The sequence below is a fragment of the Callithrix jacchus genome, chromosome 12 (genome assembly GCF_049354715.1).
Source record: "Callithrix jacchus isolate 240 chromosome 12, calJac240_pri, whole genome shotgun sequence".
In the NCBI taxonomy this organism is placed as follows: Eukaryota; Metazoa; Chordata; class Mammalia; order Primates; family Cebidae; genus Callithrix; species Callithrix jacchus.
This window is the reverse complement of record NC_133513.1, coordinates 94,779,346-94,799,506: the sequence shown is the minus strand read 5'-3', so window position 1 is coordinate 94,799,506 and position 20,161 is coordinate 94,779,346. Positions and strand designations below refer to the sequence as shown.

The window sequence follows — 20,161 nt, the reverse complement described above, 5'->3', positions numbered from 1 at the left end:
GTCCCGCGCTCTTCTCCACCCCCAAGACCCGTGACTTCTGGTTTAGGGGCAGATTGTTGGCGAGCTAGTCTTCCCTGCACTTTGCAGTTCACCCTTTCACCGGGTGCCACCCCCGAGCTGCAAAGTGTGGGGGGCGGGAGTAGGGGGAGCCAATCCCGGCAGCAGCGCCAAAGGGGGGGAGGCGGCGGTGACAGCCGCGGGGAGGGGGCGGGAGGAGAGAGGCGTCTCGGCTTGGCTCCGCGCTCAGCTCTGCTCTGCCTCCGGCTCTGCGCTCACCTGCTGCCTAGTGTTCCCTCTTCTGCTCCAGGACCCTCGGGTGGGCCCCAGACCCCGAGTCGGATCTCAGGCTCAGCCTCAGCCCAGACTCCTCCAGCCCCAACAGCGCACTAGGCCGCCAGGGGGCGCCGTGTGAGCGTCCTATCTCGGCCACCCGGCGCCCCCTCCCACGGCCCAGGCGGGAGCGGGGCGCCGGGGGCCATGCGGGGCCAGGGCCGCAAGGAGAGTTTGTCCGATTCCCGAGACCTGGACGGCTCTTACGACCAGCTTACGGGTGAGTCGGTGACGTGGGGGTCGCGGGAGGGAGGGTGGATTCCATTCCTCCAGACCCTTCCGCCTCTCTGACCCTGGCCTGGCCCGCACCCACACTCTGCCCCATTCCCAGGCACTCCCCTGGCCCGCTTGGGCGGCAGGACACTGGGGTTCAAGCCTTGGGCCCCGGGGGTGGGGTGGGGGAGGAGCAGAAGAGACAGGTGTGGAGAGGCAGCAGGTGTGGGCGTGTGTGACACAGGGCTGGAGGGTGTCTGGAGTGGGAGGTGTTACGTGCGTGAGCGCCTGTCATTCGTGTGTGTGTGTGTGTGTGTGTGTGTGTGTGTATCTCCCACAGCTGGTTGCCATGTGCCCTGAGCTTGGTGACAGCTAGGGTAAGTGCAATTGCACTTGTATAATTGCAGTGCAATTGTATGGTCTCATCTGATGTTTGAGGTTGCATAGGACCCTGATTGTACTGATGAAGTTGTTTTGACCATGTGTCTCTATTGTATGTGCAACGATGTGTTTCGAGTGTGTAATTCTGTACGGGCTCCACTTTAGGGTGGCTTGTCTCTTTGTAAGACTTCATGACCATGAGCCCCTCTGGACAAGCATTTGTCAAAGTAGGTTGTGTTGTGTTTTATGAGTGTTAGATGAGTGTTGAGTGTTAGCTGTGTACTCTCATGTGGTGATGTCTGCAGTGGGGCTCTGTGAGTGTCCATGACATGTCTCATCCTTGCTGCCTCTCTGACTTTCTGGTGCAGATAGGGGTCTTTAGCACACCCCACTGCTTCCCCAAGTTTTCCACAGATAGCCCAGGTGGACCCAAGGAGGGACTCTAGTGCTCAGCTGCCCAGCCTGGTTTCCAGGAGACCTTATGGCTCCAGCACCTGGCCCCTGCAGGGAGGTTTCAGTTAGTGCTGGGTCAGCTCTCTCTCTCCCCACCAAATCATGTGCTCCACCAAATCATGTGAAATTATTCTTACAACTGAATCCTTCACCCCCTGACAACCCTTCCAGAACTTCCCTCAAACCCCAGGAAAACACATCCTCATGCTTCACCTCCAGAGCCAGAGCTAGAAGCCCTAGGCCTGGGAAGTGACTTGCTGCATCCCCTATGTACCCCCAAACCACTTGACTGCCTGGGCATCCTCTCTTTCCCACATGGGGAGGTATGTGAGACCAGTACATCTGTGCATATGCATGTTCCTGGATAGGCATGCATGTTCTTGGTAGGCAGATCCATGTGTTTGTGTAGGTGACTGTGTCACCCTGCGTACATTTCCGTGTGTGTGTTTGTGTGTCTCATTGTACAGCCTGCTCTAGAAAGCCAGCAGAGTGGGAGGAGGGAGGCTGTCTTCCCTGAGGCCAAAAAAATGCTGGGGAGGTAGAGGGAGGCCATGATTCTTGTCCTTCCTGAAGCGAGTGAGAATGAGACCTGGGAATGGGGAGGGGCCTAGGATGAGGTACCTTGAGCATGTGTCTCTTCCCACCCCCATCACTGTCCCCAGGGAGGCCCTAGTCAGATTCAAGGGAGCCACTCAGGCAGGCCCCAGATGAGAGCATACTATATGTGCCTCAGAGCGGGATGGAATCCAAAGGTCTCAATGTCCAGCTCTTCTGTGAATTCTGTTCCCACCACCAGCTTAGGATTCTTGAGAGTAGTAAGGGCCTAGGGCCCTTCATTAGTATCACATTAGTCGGTGTTTGCTTCCAGCTTTAATGTATTCTCCCTCTTAGTGAAACCATCCCTTCCTCACTTGGCTATTTGAAAGAGATTAGGTAGGGGAAGTATTTGTATTTGGAGATGCCCTGTCTCAGGTCAGTCAGGAATGGAAGTGCACCAACTCTGTGACTTTTGCTCTCTTGGCCTCACTTTTCTCATCTGTAAAAAGGAATGTTACTTCCCACCTGCCTGCCTACCTCCCAAGGAAAATGGAAAGGGCAAGTGTTGACAAGCATCAAGAATTGTGGGCCGGGTCTGCAGCAGCTTAGCTGTAAGATAGCTCCACGCACAACTTGGAAAGTAGAAATAGGACTACCAGGAGCTCTCCTTTCGAAGAGCAGCTTATTTTATAGCGGGAGACAAATCAGATTGCGACGCCAAGACTCCCCCCGGCCGGCTGGCGGGCAGGCGGGCGGGTGGGCGTCGCTGAGCGCTGGGGGACGCCTAAGCTGAAGCCTGAAGGCGAGTCGTTGTCCGTGGTGCTGAAGCGCGCGCCAGGCCTCGCCTCCCTTTCCCTGCAGGTGGGATTCCTTTGATCGGATTTAGGAATCTCCAGCCCCAGTCATCGCAGCCCATCAGGCTTTCAGGGAGGCGGCTAGAAAGTTACACCTCAGGGCATCTTGGGCACCCCCGACCGTTTTGCTTCCCCACTCCCACTCCAAGCTCAAAACGGAGCTGGTAGAGACTCCAGAAAAAAATGAAAAACAGTTTGAGCCCCAGCAGAACCCCCGTCTAATCCCTCGGGTCTTCCCAGCCCGGTGGGACCTCTGGGCAGTACAATTCCGAGTGGAAAGGCCGCGCTGTCTGAGAGGAAGAGAGGCCAAGAGAAGATGAGGAGAGGGTTGGAGCCAGGCTGGCCAGGACTGAGCTCGATCCATGGACTGGGATCTCGGTGGAGTCCCTCCGGCCCTGAGTATTGTTCCCGGGGCGGAGGCGCCCTCGTGTGGCTGCGAGGAGCCATGCACGCGGAGCTGCTTCGCGATGGGGACCGTCGCTGTCAAGCGGACAAGATTTGCCCGGAGTTAGGTCATTCTCACCTCTTAAATGTAGGGTTTTCAACCAGAAATATGGGATTCCAATAGAAGGAGCAGGACTATATGTCTCCTGTAGGCTTTCCTAGGAATTTGAAGACGTTGGAGGGTCCTGGAAGGGTTTACTTGGGGTCTAACCTGATAGGGATGAGTCTGGAGTCCAGGAAAGGGGGTGCAGCGGGACTGAAGTGGGGTGGGGGTGGGGATTCTTCTCGAAGCATTCGGCTGTAGCCAGCGTATGGTGGTAGAGTCTGTGAACCTGCCACACTGAGACAGACATAAATAGAAACAGTTATGAGAGCAGGATATTTGGAGCCGAAGACAGAAAGTAGTGGGGCATAGCTCCGCCGCCTCGTCTCTGCCACCCCAATACACTGGCCTCTTTCTCCTTCCTCCTGCCTTTTCTTCCATTGGTCCAGAAAGTGTGGAAGTGTGGGGAGTTGCCATGACAACTCTGTCCTCTTACCCCTTCAGCTCTTTATGCCAAAATGGTGGGGGCGGGGTGCGGGGAGGAGTGCGACAGGCAGAGAAGGGGGGCTGAAAGGGGGCAATAAAGATACGGTTCATTCCCCATCCAGCTCTTTTCTCAAAATCCACGTGCGCCTGCCTGGCCTCCCCGCCAGAACCCAGAAAACACTCGCTGAGAAGGCTGAGTCCTCACCGCCCCTCCCCGCCCCGCCTAGTCTAGGAACTTTGGGGGCGGGTGCTTCACATGATGGGGCCAGGGTGAGCTCCTCTCGTGCGGCCAGGAGAACATGGGAAGGCTCCAGGGTTTGGATCCTCTGCCTGCCGGGCCGGCCCTCCCGCACCGCCCACACAGGGCCCACTCGGGTGAGGGCGGAGACCGGACCGCCCCGGGCCCTGAAGGCGGAGCTTGGCCGCAGAGCTCTCCACCAAATCATGAACCGGTGCCCCCGCAGGTGCCGGAGCCCGCTAGGGCAGGCAGCGCGATCCCTCTACCAGCTGGTGACTGGGTCGCTGTCGCCAGGTATGAGGAAGGGAAGGGAGGGGCAGGATCCTTCAAAAAGTGAGCGAAGTGGAGTAGGAGCTCTGCAGAGGTAGGGAGGGAAGGGCTTCTCACATAGATGGAGGGAGCAACATCCCTCCAAGAAAAGGGCTTCCGAGATGAGATCTCCGACGGGAGCGGAGCAGGGGATGGGTGGGCTTCCTTACAGAGCAAGAGGAAAACAGCGCTCTTCAAAGAGGAAAGGAAAGGGGGCATCGCAGTCCCTCACAATGGTGGAGGGGGCAGGGCTTCTCACTGAAGGCAGAGGAGGGGGCCACCAGTGAGGGGCAGAGCGCCTCCCAGGGATGAAAGGAGGAGGCTTGCAGCCGAACAGGGAAGAGGTTCAGCCCTTTCCTGCATTTCTTGGCTGAAGGGGTCTTAAGATGCAGGGTCAGTGTCCAGAAGGGAAAAACCTTGAGATGGGCCTAGACCAACATGAACTCAGCTAGCGAGTTCATGCATGACTTGGGATGGATAGATTTGTGTGGCTTAAGGATTGTATGTCTGTCTTCTTTCTCTCTGGAAGTGTGTATTAATGGGATTGTGCATTACTAAGTTGTGCATCGCTGGGCTGTGTATGGCTTAGTCTGTGTATCCCTGGGGTTGTGATCACTGGGATTCAGTGACACCAAGACTGTGTGTGTACCTGGAGTTCTGTGCTTCAGGATTGGGTTGAGGGTTCCTAAGTCTCTAAGTTAGTTGTGTAGCCTTCGTGAGGTTGTACCTTGGTGTGTGATTTGTGGAGTGTATGAGGTGTGGATTGAGGATATCCCACAGCACTGCTGAGGTGTATGCACATCTCCACTTGCGTTTCCTTATGGCTGCTTGGGCAGGGCCCACAGAACCCAACTTCCCTTCTGCACCTGGTCTCAAAGAGACCAAAACAACCTAGTCCCGTGGCATTCTGGGATCTGTAGTTTTTTGGCAATCTCTGTGGGTATCCACTTGAGCCCCTGGGGTATAGGCAGGGCTGGTGGTCTCTCCTTGCCATCTGTCCCCCAGAAGAAGGGGAGATGGATGGTGCTGAGCTATAACCAAACCTGGAAATCTTTTGGGAGCTTATGACCTCCAAGCCCCCTGCTTGGACCTGTCTCCAGTGACAGATGGCTGGAGCCAGGCAGGGCAAGCTCTCAATCATTGCAGGCATGACTTCCAGGACCCAAAATAGCCCCAACGTCTACAGAGGTCATTAATCACCTGATGCAGCTAGGGGCTGCAGTATCTTTGGCCTAGCTGGGAATGGCATGGGTCTGGGGGACTGAGAGAAGGGCTTTGAGGTCTTCACTGGCTAGGTTAACAGTGGCAGCAGGGTTGGTATAAAGACAGACTGGGAAAGGTGGGACAGTTGCATAGAGTGGGTTCCCCCACAAGGCAGTGTTACTCACGTTTGAACCGGGGGAGATAAATAACTAAATGATAGGAATATCTCTGTGGTAAGACGAGGGATCTGGGGAATGCCCACCTCATCTCTCAAGATGGTTTTCCCTGGAGTTTCCCCCTCTATCTAATGTGCTTTCTTTGAGATTTCTCTTTGATTGAAAAGCTAAATTTGTGGCACACGGGTGCTTGGGGAGGACAGATCTGCCAAGTCTCTCACAGAACCTGAAGACTTGAGAAGTCTCTGAGTGGAGAGAAGGGGAGAGCCTGGAAAAACAGCTCATCCTTTCACTCCTGACAGATTCTGCCACCGGATGCCTGGCTGATTTAGGACCATGAGTCCTGGCAAGGCTGGGTTAAAGTCTCAGAGAGTTGAGAGTGGGAGTTAGGAAGAGAAGGGGCCAGGGCCAGGGCCAGGACAACTGGCTGCAAGTTATCTGTCTGCCCCTCTGTGAATCAGCAGCAGGGAGTAAGGAGGTGCTGTCATGGGGCCCCTTTCAATTCAAATAGTCTGGCTTGGCATTCAAGGCTTCATGGAATCTGACCCTTTTTGATTTTGTTACCCATAGCTCCCTTACATAAACTAAGCTTCGTTCACCTAGGATTCCTTGACACCCCTGAGAGACTGAGAGACTGCCTGAGGGAGCTGACAGATCACTGACTCTGGTTAAACTCATTTTTTTTTTTTTTCTTTTTTTTTGAGACAGGGTCTCACTCTGTTGCCCAGGCTAGAGTGCAGTGGGGTGATCTCGGCTCACTGCAGCCTCTGCCTCCTTAGTTCTTGGTTCGAGCAATCCTCTGGCCTCAGCCCCCCAAGTAGCTGGGACTACAGGTGCACGCCACCATGCTCTGCTAATTTTTGTGTTTTTCTGTAGAGAAAGGGGTTCACCATGTTGCCCAGCATGTTCTTAAGCTCCTAAGCTCAAGTGATCTGCCTGCCTGGGCTTCCCAAAGTGCTAGGATTACAAGTGTGAGCCACCATGCCAGGCCAGACTCATTCTTTATTAGCATGTCAGCTGTTATCTTGGAAAAAAAAAAAATCACTCTTTTTTCCTAAGTGGGGAACTTTAATTTCTTCATCTGCAAAGTCGGTATACTACTACTCACTCTATGTCAGCTGTAAAAACAGAGATAATAGATCCTACCTCTCAGACTTATTATGAGGACTCAGTGAGATACTACACGTAAAGTATCCAGGACACAAAATGTGATGGATAAATGTAATCTCTTTATTTATTTATTTTGAGATAGAGGTCTCACTTTGTCATCTAAGCTGCAGTACAGTGGCACAATCATGGCTCACTACAGCCTGGAACTCCCACCTCAGCCTCCCAAGTAGCTTCAACTACAGCTGTGCACCACCAAGCCAGGCTAATTTTTTGTAGAGACAGGGTTTTGCCATGTTGCCCAGGCTGGGATGGGACTCCTGATCCACCCTCCTCAGCTTCCCAAGTGCTAAGATCACAGGTGTGAGCCACCCATTATTCCTGACCAAATGTTGATCTCCTTGTTAAGATAGACAGTTGATGTTTGAGCCTGACCTCCCAGTTAAGAAGCTTTTGCTCGGACTCATTCCATGACCTACCTATAACAGCTCCTATCACCTATAGGCATGCCACAATTTTTTTTTTTTAAGACAGTCTCACTCTGTCACCCAGGCTGGAGTGCAGTGGCGCGATCTTGGCTCACTGCAACCTCTGTTTCCCGGGTTCAAGCAGTTCTCTGCCTCAGCCTCTGTAGTAGCTGGGATTACAGGTGCATCACCACACCTGGCTAATTTTTTATATTTTTAGTAGAGAGTGGGTTTCGCCAATTTTGGCCAGACTTGTCTTGAACTCCTGACCTCATGATCCACCCACCTTGGCCTCCCAAAGTGCTGGGATTACAGGCATGAGCCACTGCACCTGGCCACAAATATTTTTTGAATAAGTAGATTCCTTAGAGTTCTCTCAGTGGGGCTGTCTCTCCCTACCCAGTGAGAGCATATTTGGTTCAACTTGGTTGCACAAGCACTAGCTCAGAGCCTGGCACTCAATTTGTGTAGGACCAGTTTTTGTTTTGTTTTGTTTTTCTTTTGACATCTTTGCTCTCCAGGAAGTTAGAATGTCTTTGAGGAAACACGACTGATGCAGAGAAATCTGGGTTCAAATCGCAGCCTCCTTCCCTATTAGCAGGGTGACCTGAAGCAAGGCTTTTTACCTCTCTGAGCCTCATTTACCTCATTAGTAAAATGTGTACAATACTATTCACTGCCCATCTCATGGGGTTGTTATGAGAAGCCATCAAGATAATAGTGTTTGTGGAAGTGCTTTATGAATTATTAACAGCTTTAGAAATGGCTGGGTACAGTGGCTCATGCCTGTACTTTGGGAGGCCGAGGCAGGTGGGTAATCTTAGGTCAGGAGTTTGAGACCAGCCTGACCAATGTGGTGAAACCCTGTTTCTACTAAAAATACAAAAAATTAGCTGGGCATGATGGTGCATACCTGTAATTCCAGCTACTGGGGAGGCTGAGGTAGGAGAATTGCTTGACCCCGGGAGGCGGAGGTTGCAGTGAGCTGAGATTGCACCATTGGACTCTAGCTTGGGCAACAAGAGTGAAACTCCATGAAAAAAAAATGCTATAGAAATGTAAGGGGGGAGTATTATGTTATTAATAATGGTAGCAAACACTTATTCAGCAGTTACTCTGTGCTAGATGTTATTCTTTATTTTTGAGATGTAGTCTTGCTCTGTCACCCAGGCTGGAGTGCAGTGGCACTATCTTGGCTTACTGCAACCCCTGCCTCCTGGGCTCAAGTGATTCTCCTGCCTCAGCCTCCTGAGTAGCTGGGATTACAGGCATGTGTGCCATCATGCCAGGCTAATTTTTGTATTTTTAGTAGAGACAAAGTTTCACCATGTTGGCCAGAATGTTCTCGAACTCCTGACCTCAAGTGGTCTGCCTGCCTTGGCCTCCCAAAGTACTGGGATTACAGGAATGAGCCACTGTGCCCGGCCTGTGCTAGGTATTCTAACAACTTTCCATGTATTATTTTATCGCCCCCTCCCCCCAACAACCATATGAGATGGGAAACTGAGGTATACAGAGGTTGAGAGCCCATCTAGTTAATGCAAGTTGCAAAGCTGGGATTTGAACTTAGGGAGTCTGGCACCCTATCACCTACTATGCTACACAACCTTTTACTGTTCCCACTGATAACATTACAGAATTCCCTGCTGAGTTTTGAGTCCTCTGCAAGGAATTTAGTAGGAATTCAGGTTATGGGTAAGATAACTGAAGGCTGGAGGCTCTGAGGGGAAGGGAATTTAAGCTGCCTGTAGTTGATAGGTAAGAGGAAAAGCAGAAGGAAGGGCATCCCCGGCAGAGGAGAAGGTAAGAGCAAAGCACAGAGATAGGACAGAATTTGGTGTATTTGGGCTACAGTGAGGAGGCTAAACTGGCTGAAACAAAAGTATCTACCCTGATGAGGGTGGAGGGAAGAATATTAAATGCCAGGGGTGGAAGTTGGACAGTCGTGGGGAGATATTTGCTGGTTTCATCTGTAAATAAGTAACCTCTAAGATGTGAGAAACTGTAAGCAACCTCTGAATAGACTTTTTCCTAGGAGAAGGGAGTGGAACAGAAGACCAGGCCTGTTTGAGGCTGGAAGCGGTGGCTGACGCCTAGAATTCCAGGACTTTGGGAGGCCGAGGTGGGCAGATCACTTGAGACCATGAGTTTGAGACCAGGCCAGCCAACATGGCGAAACCCTACTTAAAAATATAAAAATCAGCCAGGCATGGTGGCTCACGCCTGTAATCCAAGCACTTTGGAGCCCAAGGTGGGCGGATCACCTGAGGTCTGGAGTTCAAGTTCAAAAATATAAAAATCAGCTAGAAGTGGTGGCCCACACCTGTAATCTCAGCTACTTGGTGGCTGAGGCATGGGAATTGCTAGTGCACTGCACTTTAGCCTGGGTGACAGAGTGAGACCCTGTCTCAAAAAAAAAAAAAAAAAAGCCTGTGTGAAGCATCATTTTCCCACACCTTCCCTGCATGGGGCGGGTCGGGAGAGAGGGAAGAGGCGTGTGAGGTGGGACGCCTGCCCCCTGGTGGTGACTATTTAGAACTGCAGATCAGCCAACCTAAACTGGGGCCATAGGGACTGGCCCCCACCCCACAAATTGGGCTGAGACAGTCATCCAAGAGCTGGACAAGAGGGAGGGCTCCTTCTGGGCCAGTCGCCCTAAATTGGGCCTCCTGCGTGGGCCAGCATTCTAAGAAGGGAGCCAGTGTAGTGTGGTGGTTTAGAGTGAAGTCTCAGAGTCAGACTGGGTTAAAAGTGAAGCTCTGATCTTGGAGATTTGCTTATCTTTGACCTAGTTTCACCACCTGTAATACAAGGATAATAGTACTGCCTTCATAGGTTTATTGTGAAAATTCGGTGTTACAGTGCCTGTAAGCACAGAGCGCGTTATCTAGTACGTGGTGAACGCTCAGTCACCATTAGCCAGCAGCGGTAGTAATGCTGTTACTGACCCAGAGGCCTAGTCTTGTGGTTTATTGTCTCTGTAGGCCTCTCCCCACCCCCTACACACCCTCCCACCCACCAAGAAGGGGCAGGGAAGAGGAGGGAGGGATTCTGGGGATGCTGGCTGGAGGGGTGGCCCCCTTAGAGGATTCAGATTTCCCTCCTACAGCAGCTGGGCTTCTCTGTCAGCTCAATAACAGTTCCTGAGGAGCAGGCAGGGCTTTGGCATCTCCTGGATGAGGTCCCAGCCAGAAGGAGCCAGCAGTTTCCCTCATCTCCCAAGAAGTTTGGATCTCTTGGCCCCAAAGGCAGCTGCAATAAGTCCCCTCCCCAGAGGGTCTTGATGGGGTTACGTGGCCTTTTTCTGCCTAGACTACTGGATCTTATCCTCCCTCCCTTGGGCCTCAGTTTCACTGTCTGTGGCCTGTGGGAAGAGAGTGCTTTCGTCCTCACAGTCTCCATGGCAACCAAATCGATACTGATGGTGTCCTCCTAGTGAGAGAGGTCACTGCCTTCTCCCCCTGTTCCCATACAATTCCGTGCCAATACAATGACACCACGGTAGACCCACCCTCCAAATTATGACACACCCATACCTAACAAACTTCAGACCCACATCCTACAACCCTACTAAAACACAAAAACCTCACTCCCCGTGCACACTCATGAATACTCCAACACACTCCCACACATGCAGACCAGACACTGGCTCATATACCCATATGTGTAAGAGTTGAAATGCATAACCATACACCAGACACACACCTTTGTGACAGGTGCACAATCATGTGTAAGCGCACAAAGACACACACATAAGAGGAGACATACGCGCTCCCATACTGACAAACAGGAATATACACACAGGAAACACCCAGCCACTGTAACATGTTCTGACCCATGTGTCTGACTACTTATACATGTGCAGATGGTGGTTTCTCACACACATACACCCTGCCCTTCTGTGTCTTCTCCCTAAGTTCAGCTCCTCCTTGTGCCCCCTCCCTTTGGCACAGACTAGCCACAGGATATCTAGGGGAAGCACTCCTCAGGGACAGAGGCAGGTCACTGCCCCCTGCCTCCTCTGGCCCATACCTTGTCCTGTCCTGGTCCCTATTCTTGGCACCAAAGGTTCCCTAGGAGGTGCCAGTCCAAAGGCTGAGGTAGCCCTGTGAAGAGGAAGAGGCGGCGTCTGTGGTTGGGAGGCTTGTGGGGCAGAGGCGGGGTGAGGGGAGAGAGGGAGGAGATGGAGATCCAGGGAGGGAGAGGGGGAGGGAGGCTGCAGGCGGTCCTACTCAGGCTGGGGAGCCTGAGGGGGAGGTGCTGTGAGGTAGCCAGCCGGCGGGTCTGAACCTCAGCCCTGTAGGGGCCATGCCCCAGGCCCACCATGAACCTGGAAGGGCTGGAGATGGTCGCTGTGCTCGTGGTCCTCGCTCTGTTTGTCAAGGTCCTGGAGCAGTTTGGCCTCTTTGAGCCTGTCTCCTTGGAAGGTAATCCAGGTGTCCTGGCATGTCTGAGCTGCTGCCCCACAGCACTGGGGAGGGGATATTTCTCTGTCTTCATGACTAGGGGCAGGGATGAGCAGGTGAGTGATGGGACAGGCATCTCCAAGGTGAGTAGGGGTGCTTGGGGGGTACTACATCTGGCAGAGGGGAAGAGGAGGCCTTGAGGAGTAGATATGGAGGGAGGAGGGAATCTAGAGGATGAGGTGTCACGAGGTGATGAGGGGTACAGTGTGGAAGGACTGGGGTGTGGAGATGAGGAGGCAAGGGGATTCTGGGGGATACCAGGAGGGGTCTGGAGATAGGGAAGGAGTGTCTGTAGTAGAAGAGGGAAGTTCCAGGGATCCTGAGATAACACCAGATTTCTGGGCAGTCCTTTTCGGAGTCAGGGGGTCCACCACAGTGCCTGGGCATTCTCTCCACACCTCCATCTGTGCAGTGTAGCTTATGGGGTGTATGGGCTCAGTGTGTGACTTTGTGTTCTGTATGTGAGAGAGTACAAAGTATGTAACTGTGTGAGCCTGTGTGTGGGAGAGGGATGGGGCTGTATGTGTAAGAGTGACAGGGCATGTGGCTTTGTAAGATGGTGGATGTGGCCAGGCCTGAGTGGCACAGTGTGTGGCTGAGCCTCTTTGAGTATCAGGTTGTGTATGTGCCTGTTTCCAGAGTTCCCTGAGGATATACCAGCTCCTTACCCAAGGCTTGGGAGGAGGTGGGTTCTGGAGGGAAAAAGAGTATGAACATTGTGATGGAGACATTTATAGCCCAGCTCTGATTAGGAATGAGGAGTGGATCAGATCAGGGACCCTGCTTCCCAAGCCCCCTTACCTCTCCAGGCTCCTGTCAGGATCCAAGGGCAGAATAGTCTCCAGGGCCTAGACACTGGGAGTGGAAAAATCAACTCCCCTCCCCACCCCACCCCAAAGTCAGTAAGGAGAGTAATATTGGGGTGGAGAAGACAGCACTTCTGCTTCCCCCTTGGGAGTTTTGACCTCCCCCTCCTCTTCATGGCAAGAACTGTGTAGCTCCATGGAATGGACGTTCCCCAGTGCCACCAGGGGCAGGAAGACAGGCCAGAACCATGGAGCACTGCAGGGTAGATGCCTGAAAGAACTGGAAAAATATGAAGGAAGCTGGTAACAAGAGGAAGGTCGATGAATTGCCTGCTCTAGGGTTCAGTAAGGGCAGAAGACTCCCAGCTCACCCTTCAATGCTCTGCTGCCTTTATTGGGGTGGAGTGGGGAACAGGCAGTTGGACCAAGATGAACTGGGACAGCTGGGGTGAGCTTGTTCTCATTCGATCTGGAAAAGGTGAAGTTGATTGAGCTCTAACTTACCACCCAGTTTAGATGGGAAAGGGGAAGAGGATTCATCTGGGAATCTCAGGCAGTCATTCTCTTCCCACCTTTAGAGGAGACAGAGGCTGGGAAGCAGGTAGGGGCTGGGGTGGGGAGCAGGAAGAGCCACCCCTAAGTCGGGCGACTTCACCATTGGAGGCCCCAGGTGCAATCCGGCTTCGGGAAAGCAGAGTCCAGGCTAATGGAGCCCTGGGCTGGAGGCCAGGCCTCCATCGATTCCCCTGCCTGGTCCACCGCCTCCCTCCCACCTCTCCATGGCTCCTGGGGTGGGAGGAGGTGGTTACTCACCCAGTTACCCTCCTGGTCTGGAAGGTGAAGCCTGGCTTGGGAGGGTGGGGTATATGGAGGGGGAGTAACCTTTAACTAAAGGAAGTTAGACCCCTCCAGGAATGGACTGAGGCCGACTTTAGCCACTGTGTAGATCCGGTGGACTCTGACCCAGGACTCTGGATGCAGTGCAGCTGGGAGACAGACACACACGCGCGCGCGCACACACACACACACACACACACACTAATACTGAGGGTCCTCCAGTCAGTCAGAGCTGCAGGACATGTGCAGAAATAAGGGGAAAAGAGGGGAAGGCGAGTTGTGATCAGTGGGCGCTGGATAGCCCCACAATACACCAGAATACTCACCTCCAAGATCTCTTATTGTCTCAGTCTGCTGTTATTTTTATCTTCAAAGAGCAAGCCATACTGGAAAGGGCTGGGTAGGGGCCGCAGTTTAGGGTAGATGAGTTAGCTGATGAGGAACCCTGCCCTTTGGCAGGAAGATTCTGGTCACCTTGGAATGAGAAGGGGTTACAAGAAAGAAAACTGGGTGTACCCAGGAAAAATGAAGCCTCTATGGGTGAGGTACAGCCTTAGATATCTGGGTGCCATGGGGACCCAGGTCACAGTATGATAGGGTTATGTGTCACGACAACCTTCAAATGTATCATATTATAAGGTCACAATGTGTCATAGTGTTCTTAGTAGACTCGTGTGTCATGCTGTCTAGAGGCATGGTGTGTTCTTGTGTGGTTTGATCATGCTGTGTGAGTGATAGCCTATGTGGGTCTCCATGTGTGTGCACCCTGTTTTACTTAGGTCTCATTTGTATATGCTTCGGTTAAGGAGTACCAGATCATAGTTATGTGTGTGTGCGTGTGTGTGTGCGTGCGTGCGTGCATGCGTGTGTTGGAGCATGCATGTTAGGCCATCAGGTGTGAGTTACTGGATATCAAGCTGTCACTGGCATCCATAACTGTGATTTATCATTCTACATGTCACTGTACATGCCTGTCATCATAGGTGTGTGTATGAGAGAGGTGTTCTTATCCAGGCAATCCTTGGGTTGGACGTCACCCGGAGAGGTCCAGCCATGGCACTTGAGCCAAGGCACTAGGTCAACAAAGACACTGAGGCCACTGCCACCTCCTCCTTGCCGTCTCACTGTCATCGGCCTCATCCCATTAAACAAAGTGCCTGAGTCTCACCTCTATGGACTCACTGGGCTTCCCTAACCCTATTCCAGCCACCCTTCCCCACTCCAATTCCTCCCCCAGCCCCATCCCCAGATGGGGTTGATTTGCGACTGGTGGGGAGGGGATAGGGAACAGAGGAACAGTGGGAGTTAATGTGCCTTCCTGGGGTCTTCTCTCTTCCCAGGCCACCCTCCAGGGCCCACTAAAAAAGCGCTGAAGCAGCGATTCCTCAAGCTGCTGCCGTGCTGCGGGCCCCAAGCCCTGCCCTCAGTCAGTGAAAGCAAGTGCCTCTCCTGTGCTTCCGGGGGCGGGGCCCGATGTGTGCGTGCGTGTGTGCGCACGCCCTAGGCCTGCGTGTCTGTGTGCGCGTGCCCCAGGCCTGCGTGTGTGTGCGCACGCCTGTCCCAGGACTGCGTGTGTGTGTGTGCGCGTGCATGCCCCAGTCCGGTGGGTGTGTATATATGGGGAGCGTGCCTCAGGCCTGCCTGTGTGTGCGCGCTCATGTCCCACGCCTGCGTGAGGTGTGCCCAGTCCTGCGTGTGTGTGCACGTGCATGTCCCAGGCCTGCGGGTGTGCATGGGGGGTGTGCCCCAGGCCTGCGTGTGTGTGTGTGTGTGTACGCGCACATGTCCCAGGCCTGCGTGGGTGGGGGGTGCGCCCCAGTCCTGCGTGTGTGTATGTGTATGCGCGTGCATGCCCAGGCCTGCGGGTGTGTATGGTGGCGTGTCCAGGCCTTCGTGTGTGTTTGTGTGTGTATGCGCGCGCGCGCTCGCAAGCAGAGGTGGGCGCTGGCTGGGCTAATGTATAAGGGGGCGTGGCTACTGTGTGTGCACACGGCTGGTGCCAGAGTGCGTGGGCGTGGTCAGTTGGGGGCAGGTCCCGAGTGTGCGTGGGCATCACAGCTCCCGCAAAACTCGGTGGGACCCAAGAGTGTGGGTGTGACCAGTGTGACCAGGCTGAGGCCCAAGCATGTGTGGCTGTGGCAAGACCAGGTGGCCGTGAGGGTCCATATTGTGGCTTAGCTGGGTTAGTGTCTGCACCTCTGCGGCTGCCCCGTGCCCACTGTGTTGTGGGCCTCTGATATGTGTTGCCCGTGCCCAGAACGGACGGTGAAGGATGTAGAGGATGGCACCCACCCTCCTCCAGACGCCAGGGCATTTGGATTTTCTGTCCCAGCCTGGTTCCCTGCTGAGTGATCTCGAGTTGAGTGACCTCACTTTGTCTCTAGTTCTCCGTTTCCTCAGTTGGGCCTTTCCCACCTCATAGGATCATACTGCATTTTGCAAGCCATAAAGGCCCGTTTTGTACTTATTTGAGCGTGTGTTGTGTTGGACTTGGGTCCCACACGGGGTTGGATTCGGAAAAGGTCAGGTGTTGAGTCCCGCAAGCTTGTGTGCGTGGGGTCCATTTCGTGTGTGTCTGTGCTTGTTGGGTGTGCCTTTGCGCGGGCTGGGGTGTGAGGTTTGCTGTGAGTGTGAGGGGCGAGGTGTGTGTTTGCAGTTGGCCGGGTCTTCCGCTTTCTCGGTGACAGTTCGCTCCCTTCAGCATTAGCCGCCCCAGCCTCCCTCCGCCCCCACAGACCCCGCCTGCTGGACCCAGGTGACTTACGCTCCTAGTGGGGGCGGGGCGGGACGGCAATGCGAGCGCTTGGGGGTACTTGCTTGGGCGCTGGACACGGGGGCGGGGCGGGACTGAGTTGGGGCCGGGTGTGGGGTCTGGATGGAGGTTGGCTGAGCTGGGCGGGGCATGGCTCAGGCATGGCTGGCTGGGATAGATGGGGTGGGGCGGGGCGAGGGGAGGGAGTGGACGGGGCAAGGCTGGGTGGGGCTGGGAGAATCTGAGTCGGTCCCCGAAGCCCCAGAGCTCTGACCCTCAGACGCCCCCTCTCGAACGCGCTTTTACCACTCCTCACTTTCTGAAACGAAGAGGCAGCTGGAGGCCTTCCCATCCAACCAGGGATCCAGGACCCAGGGGCGAGCACTGAGTCGGATCCCTGGCTCTGGGGCCAGGCCTGGCCTTGGCCCGCTCATAGACTTCGAAGATGGCCAGCATCTTTTCTCCTTGCTTCAGCGTCCTCAGCTAGGGGCCCAGGGAACTGGCAGCCTGGTCTCCGGCATCGGATGGGACTGGGAGGAGGGTGAATGAATGGTCAGTGATTTGAAAAGGGGTCGCGGGGGCCGGGCCTGAGGCGCTGCTGTTCTCCCTACGGCTCCTGCAGACAGTGTGGAGGATGAGTTTGAATTGTCTACCGTGTGTCACCGGCCTGAGGGTCTGGAGCAGCTGCAGGAGCAAACCAAGTTCACTCGCAAGGAGCTACAGGTCCTGTACCGGGGCTTCAAGAACGTGAGTGCAAGGCGAGGCCAAACAGCAAGAGTGGGACAGAAGGACCCGGGCCGGTCCACAGTTTCCCACAAAGCATGGCTTGGGTGCTTGAGGTGCAGGCGGAAGGGAGGCTAGATCCTGAGGCCGAACTTCTAGCTGGACGTTCCGGGGCGGGTCCATAAAGGAAGTGGCACCTGTAGACTGCCAGTTTCGTTCCATGTTTTTCATTTGTGCACTGGGAAAGAAGTCTTGCCTCCCATCACATGAGCCATGTGGTGAGTCCTCTGGAGGCTTGAAGATTTTCCCCCTCCCTGGGGGTGTTGGGCCATGGAGGGAGGTGGGGGTGAATGGAAGGGGATTTTGTCTCTGCCCTCAGCCTGGTCCCCTCCCCTTCCAGGAATGTCCCAGTGGAATTGTCAACGAGGAGAACTTCAAGCAGATTTACTCCCAGTTCTTTCCTCAAGGAGGTGAGGGGACAAGGCTCAAGGGGGAGCAGCTGTCCATCTCTAGGCTGAGCCAGGGAGGATTTCTGGAGGGGCTGGGAATGCCAAGGTGATGGGGAAGTCAACTTACTTCTCCACACTCACCCTGCAGACTCCAGCACCTATGCCACTTTTCTCTTCAATGCCTTTGATACCAACCATGATGGCTCAGTCAGTTTTGAGGTGAGCTGGGCAAAGTGGGCCAGGGAAGCCTGTCTCCTGGGACTTCAGGGCCAGGATCTCCAGGCCAAACCTAGAGAAGGGGTTGAGTGAAGAGTACCTGAAGACACAGCTCCCTCCTGCCTCCTTCCCAGGATTTTGTGGCTGGTTTGTCGGTGATTCTTCGGGGAACTGTAGATGACAGGCTGAATTGGGCCTTCAACCTGTATGACCTCAACAAGGATGGCTGCATCACCAAGGAGGTGCAGGGCAACTGACGGGCAGGGGGGCTGTGGCGGTGACAGGGGTGGTGTGCAGAGGGTGATGGGAGGGAAATATGACCCACATATGCCCACAAGCAAGGGATCAAGGGAGGCTGGAGGCTCTGAGGAAGGAGCCTCTTCTCTCTTGGCCTAACAGGAAATGCTTGACATCATGAAGTCCATCTATGACATGATGGGCAAGTACACGTACCCTGCACTCCGGGAGGAGGCCCCAAGGGAACACGTGGAGAGCTTCTTCCAGGTGCTTGGGACTGGGTAGGCTGGAGGGCCCTGGAGTGAAGGGAAGGAGGCCAAGAATCAGCAGGGAACTCACTGGACTTCTGTCTGCCTCTCTCTTGCCGTTCCTCCTGTTCTCCCTGCCTGACTACCTTTTTGCAGAAGATGGACAGAAACAAGGATGGTGTGGTGACCATTGAGGAATTCATTGAGTCTTGTCAAAAGGTACAGCTCCCTGCCCTCTATGTTACCCTGACCAGGACTCAGGCCTGATTCAGTAATGTAGGCAAAAGCTTCTTTGGGCAGAATACCACCTCCCTACCTCACCCCCACATGTCAATCCTATTCCTTTGTGGGAGGCTGACCCCTTCCCTACCTCAGGACTCTCTGGGCATCTCCTTCCTCTGTGCCTTTGAATGTCCCCATCTCTGACTCAGTGTCCCTCTCCCTGTCTCTGATAAGCTCTTTCTCTTTCTCTTTCTTCAATCTGCCTTGTCACACCATGGCCACAGGATGAGAACATCATGAGGTCCATGCAGCTCTTTGACAATGTCATCTAGTCCCCCAGGAGAGGGGGGTCAGTGTTTCCTGGGGGCACCATGATCTAGCCCTAGTCCAGGTGGACCTCACCCTTCTCTTCCCAGGTCTATCCTCGTCCTAGCCCTCTCTCGGGGCTGTAGGGATCCAAGAGTTTGGGGATTCAGTAGTCCAGATCTCTGGAGCTAAAGGGTCTAGAGGGTGGGCAGAGTGCATCTGGAGGGTGTTCCCAACTCCCACCAGCTCTCACCACCTTCCTGCCTGACACCCAGTGCTAACAGTGCCCCTCCTGTAGGAATTGAGTGGTTCCCCACCTCCTACCCCTACTCTAGAAACCACAACACTAGACAGATGTCTCCTGCTATGGTGCTTCCCCATCCCCGACCTCATAAACATTTCCCCTAAGACTCCCTTCTCAGAGAGAATGCTCCATTCTTGGCACTGGCTAGCTTCTCAGACCAGCCTTTGAGACTCCTGTGGGAGGGGGACAAGGATGTATAGGGAGAAATATTGGGCCTGAGTCAATGGGTAAGTCCTTGGGGGTGGCTGGGGTTGAGTAGAAAGGCCTGGACAGATTGTGAGTGCTCAGGCATACCAGGTTATAGCTCCAAGTTCAAAACATCTGCTACCACGGGCCATCGAAATATAAGATTCCAGGCTTTGCAGAAGACTTTGTCTTTTTGGAAATGCCCCAGAAGTTTTCCACACCCTCTTCAGTGTCCATGGAGAGCCTGGGGCTGGATATCTGGCTCTTTCCTGGCATTAATTCTTCTCTTCCTTCCTGCATGTGTTGGTAGTGGTCGTGGCAAGGGAATGTGGATGGGAGATGTCCTGGCTGATGCCTGCCAAAGTTTCATCCCACCCTCCCTGCTCAGAGTCCCTGTCAATGGCTATGACTTGAGTTTTTCTTTCCCATGTTCTCTATAGACTTGGGACCTTCCTGAACTTGGGCCTATCACTCCCCACAGTGGATGCCTTAGAAGGGAGAGGGAAGTGGGGAGGCAGGCATAGCATCTGAACCTAGTGTGGGGGCATTCACCAGAATCTTCAATCAACCTGGGCTCTACTCAACCCCCCAGATAACCTCCTCAGTTCCCCAGGTTCTCCTCTTGCTCTACTCAGTCTACCCTGAGATGCCCCTTAGCACACCTAGAGGGCAGGGACCATAGGACCCAGGTTCCAACCCCATCGTCAGCACCCCAGCCATGCTGCCACCCCTTAGCACACCTGCTCGTCCCATTCAGCTTACCTTACCAGCCAGCCAGAATCCGAGGGGAGGGCCCCCAGAGAGCACCCTTTCCCCATCAGAAGACTGTTCACTGCTTTGCATTTTGGGCTCTTCTATATATTTTGTAAAATAAGAAATATACCAGATCTAATAAAAAGCAAGACTATGCACAGGCTGCCGTCTCTGCCTTTTCTTCCTCCCACCCCACAAATACCACACAACCTCTAACTCATGCACCTGTAGCCTTTTAGATAACCAAGAAAGTGCCTTTCTTTTCCATAGTTGGCCAAACCTTGGTATGAGACTGAGACACATCCAACCTCAGGCTCCCCCATAAATCACCCTCCCACACAGCCTGAGAGGAGACAAGGAAGGAAGGACAGGAGGACACTGATGTCCCGAAGACTGTGCCAAGCAAGCTGTTTTT

The 20,161-nt window shown here is 53.9% G+C and overlaps 1 protein-coding gene and 1 long non-coding RNA gene across 5 annotated transcripts; one reads left to right on the top strand and one right to left on the bottom strand.

Annotated features, from left to right (window-relative positions):
• The first annotated feature begins 251 nt into the window (after positions 1-251).
• Positions 252-19,909, top strand: KCNIP2 (potassium voltage-gated channel interacting protein 2). 4 transcript variants are annotated; one of them, XM_009010190.4, is made up of 10 exons: positions 252-550; positions 14,691-14,786; positions 16,052-16,105; positions 16,725-16,849; positions 17,226-17,295; positions 17,423-17,493; positions 17,625-17,732; positions 17,890-17,994; positions 18,132-18,194; positions 18,482-19,909. In XM_009010190.4, the coding sequence occupies exons 1-10, from the start codon at positions 478-480 to the stop codon at positions 18,527-18,529; spliced, it is 813 nt and encodes a 270-aa protein (XP_009008438.1). In that variant the 5' UTR covers positions 252-477; the 3' UTR covers positions 18,530-19,909. The 4 variants fall into 4 exon arrangements, with proteins under 4 accessions (XP_009008438.1, XP_017834754.1, XP_017834755.1 ...); XM_017979265.4 differs by lacking the exon at positions 16,052-16,105; XM_017979266.4 differs by lacking the exons at positions 14,691-14,786; positions 16,052-16,105.
• Positions 12,657-13,813, bottom strand: LOC144578736 (uncharacterized). Its single transcript, XR_013525094.1, has 3 exons — positions 13,677-13,813; positions 12,885-12,982; positions 12,657-12,793 (listed from the first exon to the last, which is right to left on the bottom strand). It is a non-coding gene; the product is annotated as an uncharacterized LOC144578736 (long non-coding RNA).
• Positions 19,910-20,161: the final 252 nt, after the last annotated feature.

Excerpts from the sequence above, each read along its gene's own strand:
- KCNIP2 (XM_009010190.4), top strand. The coding sequence starts at position 478 with ATGCGGGGCCAGGGCCGCAAGGAGAGTTTGTCCGATTCCCGAGACCTG. Across the intron at positions 17,494-17,624 it reads ATGGCTCAGTCAGTTTTGAG|GATTTTGTGGCTGGTTTGTC; the intron begins GTGAGCTGGGCA and ends CCTCCTTCCCAG. Across the intron at positions 18,195-18,481 it reads TCATTGAGTCTTGTCAAAAG|GATGAGAACATCATGAGGTC; the intron begins GTACAGCTCCCT and ends CCATGGCCACAG.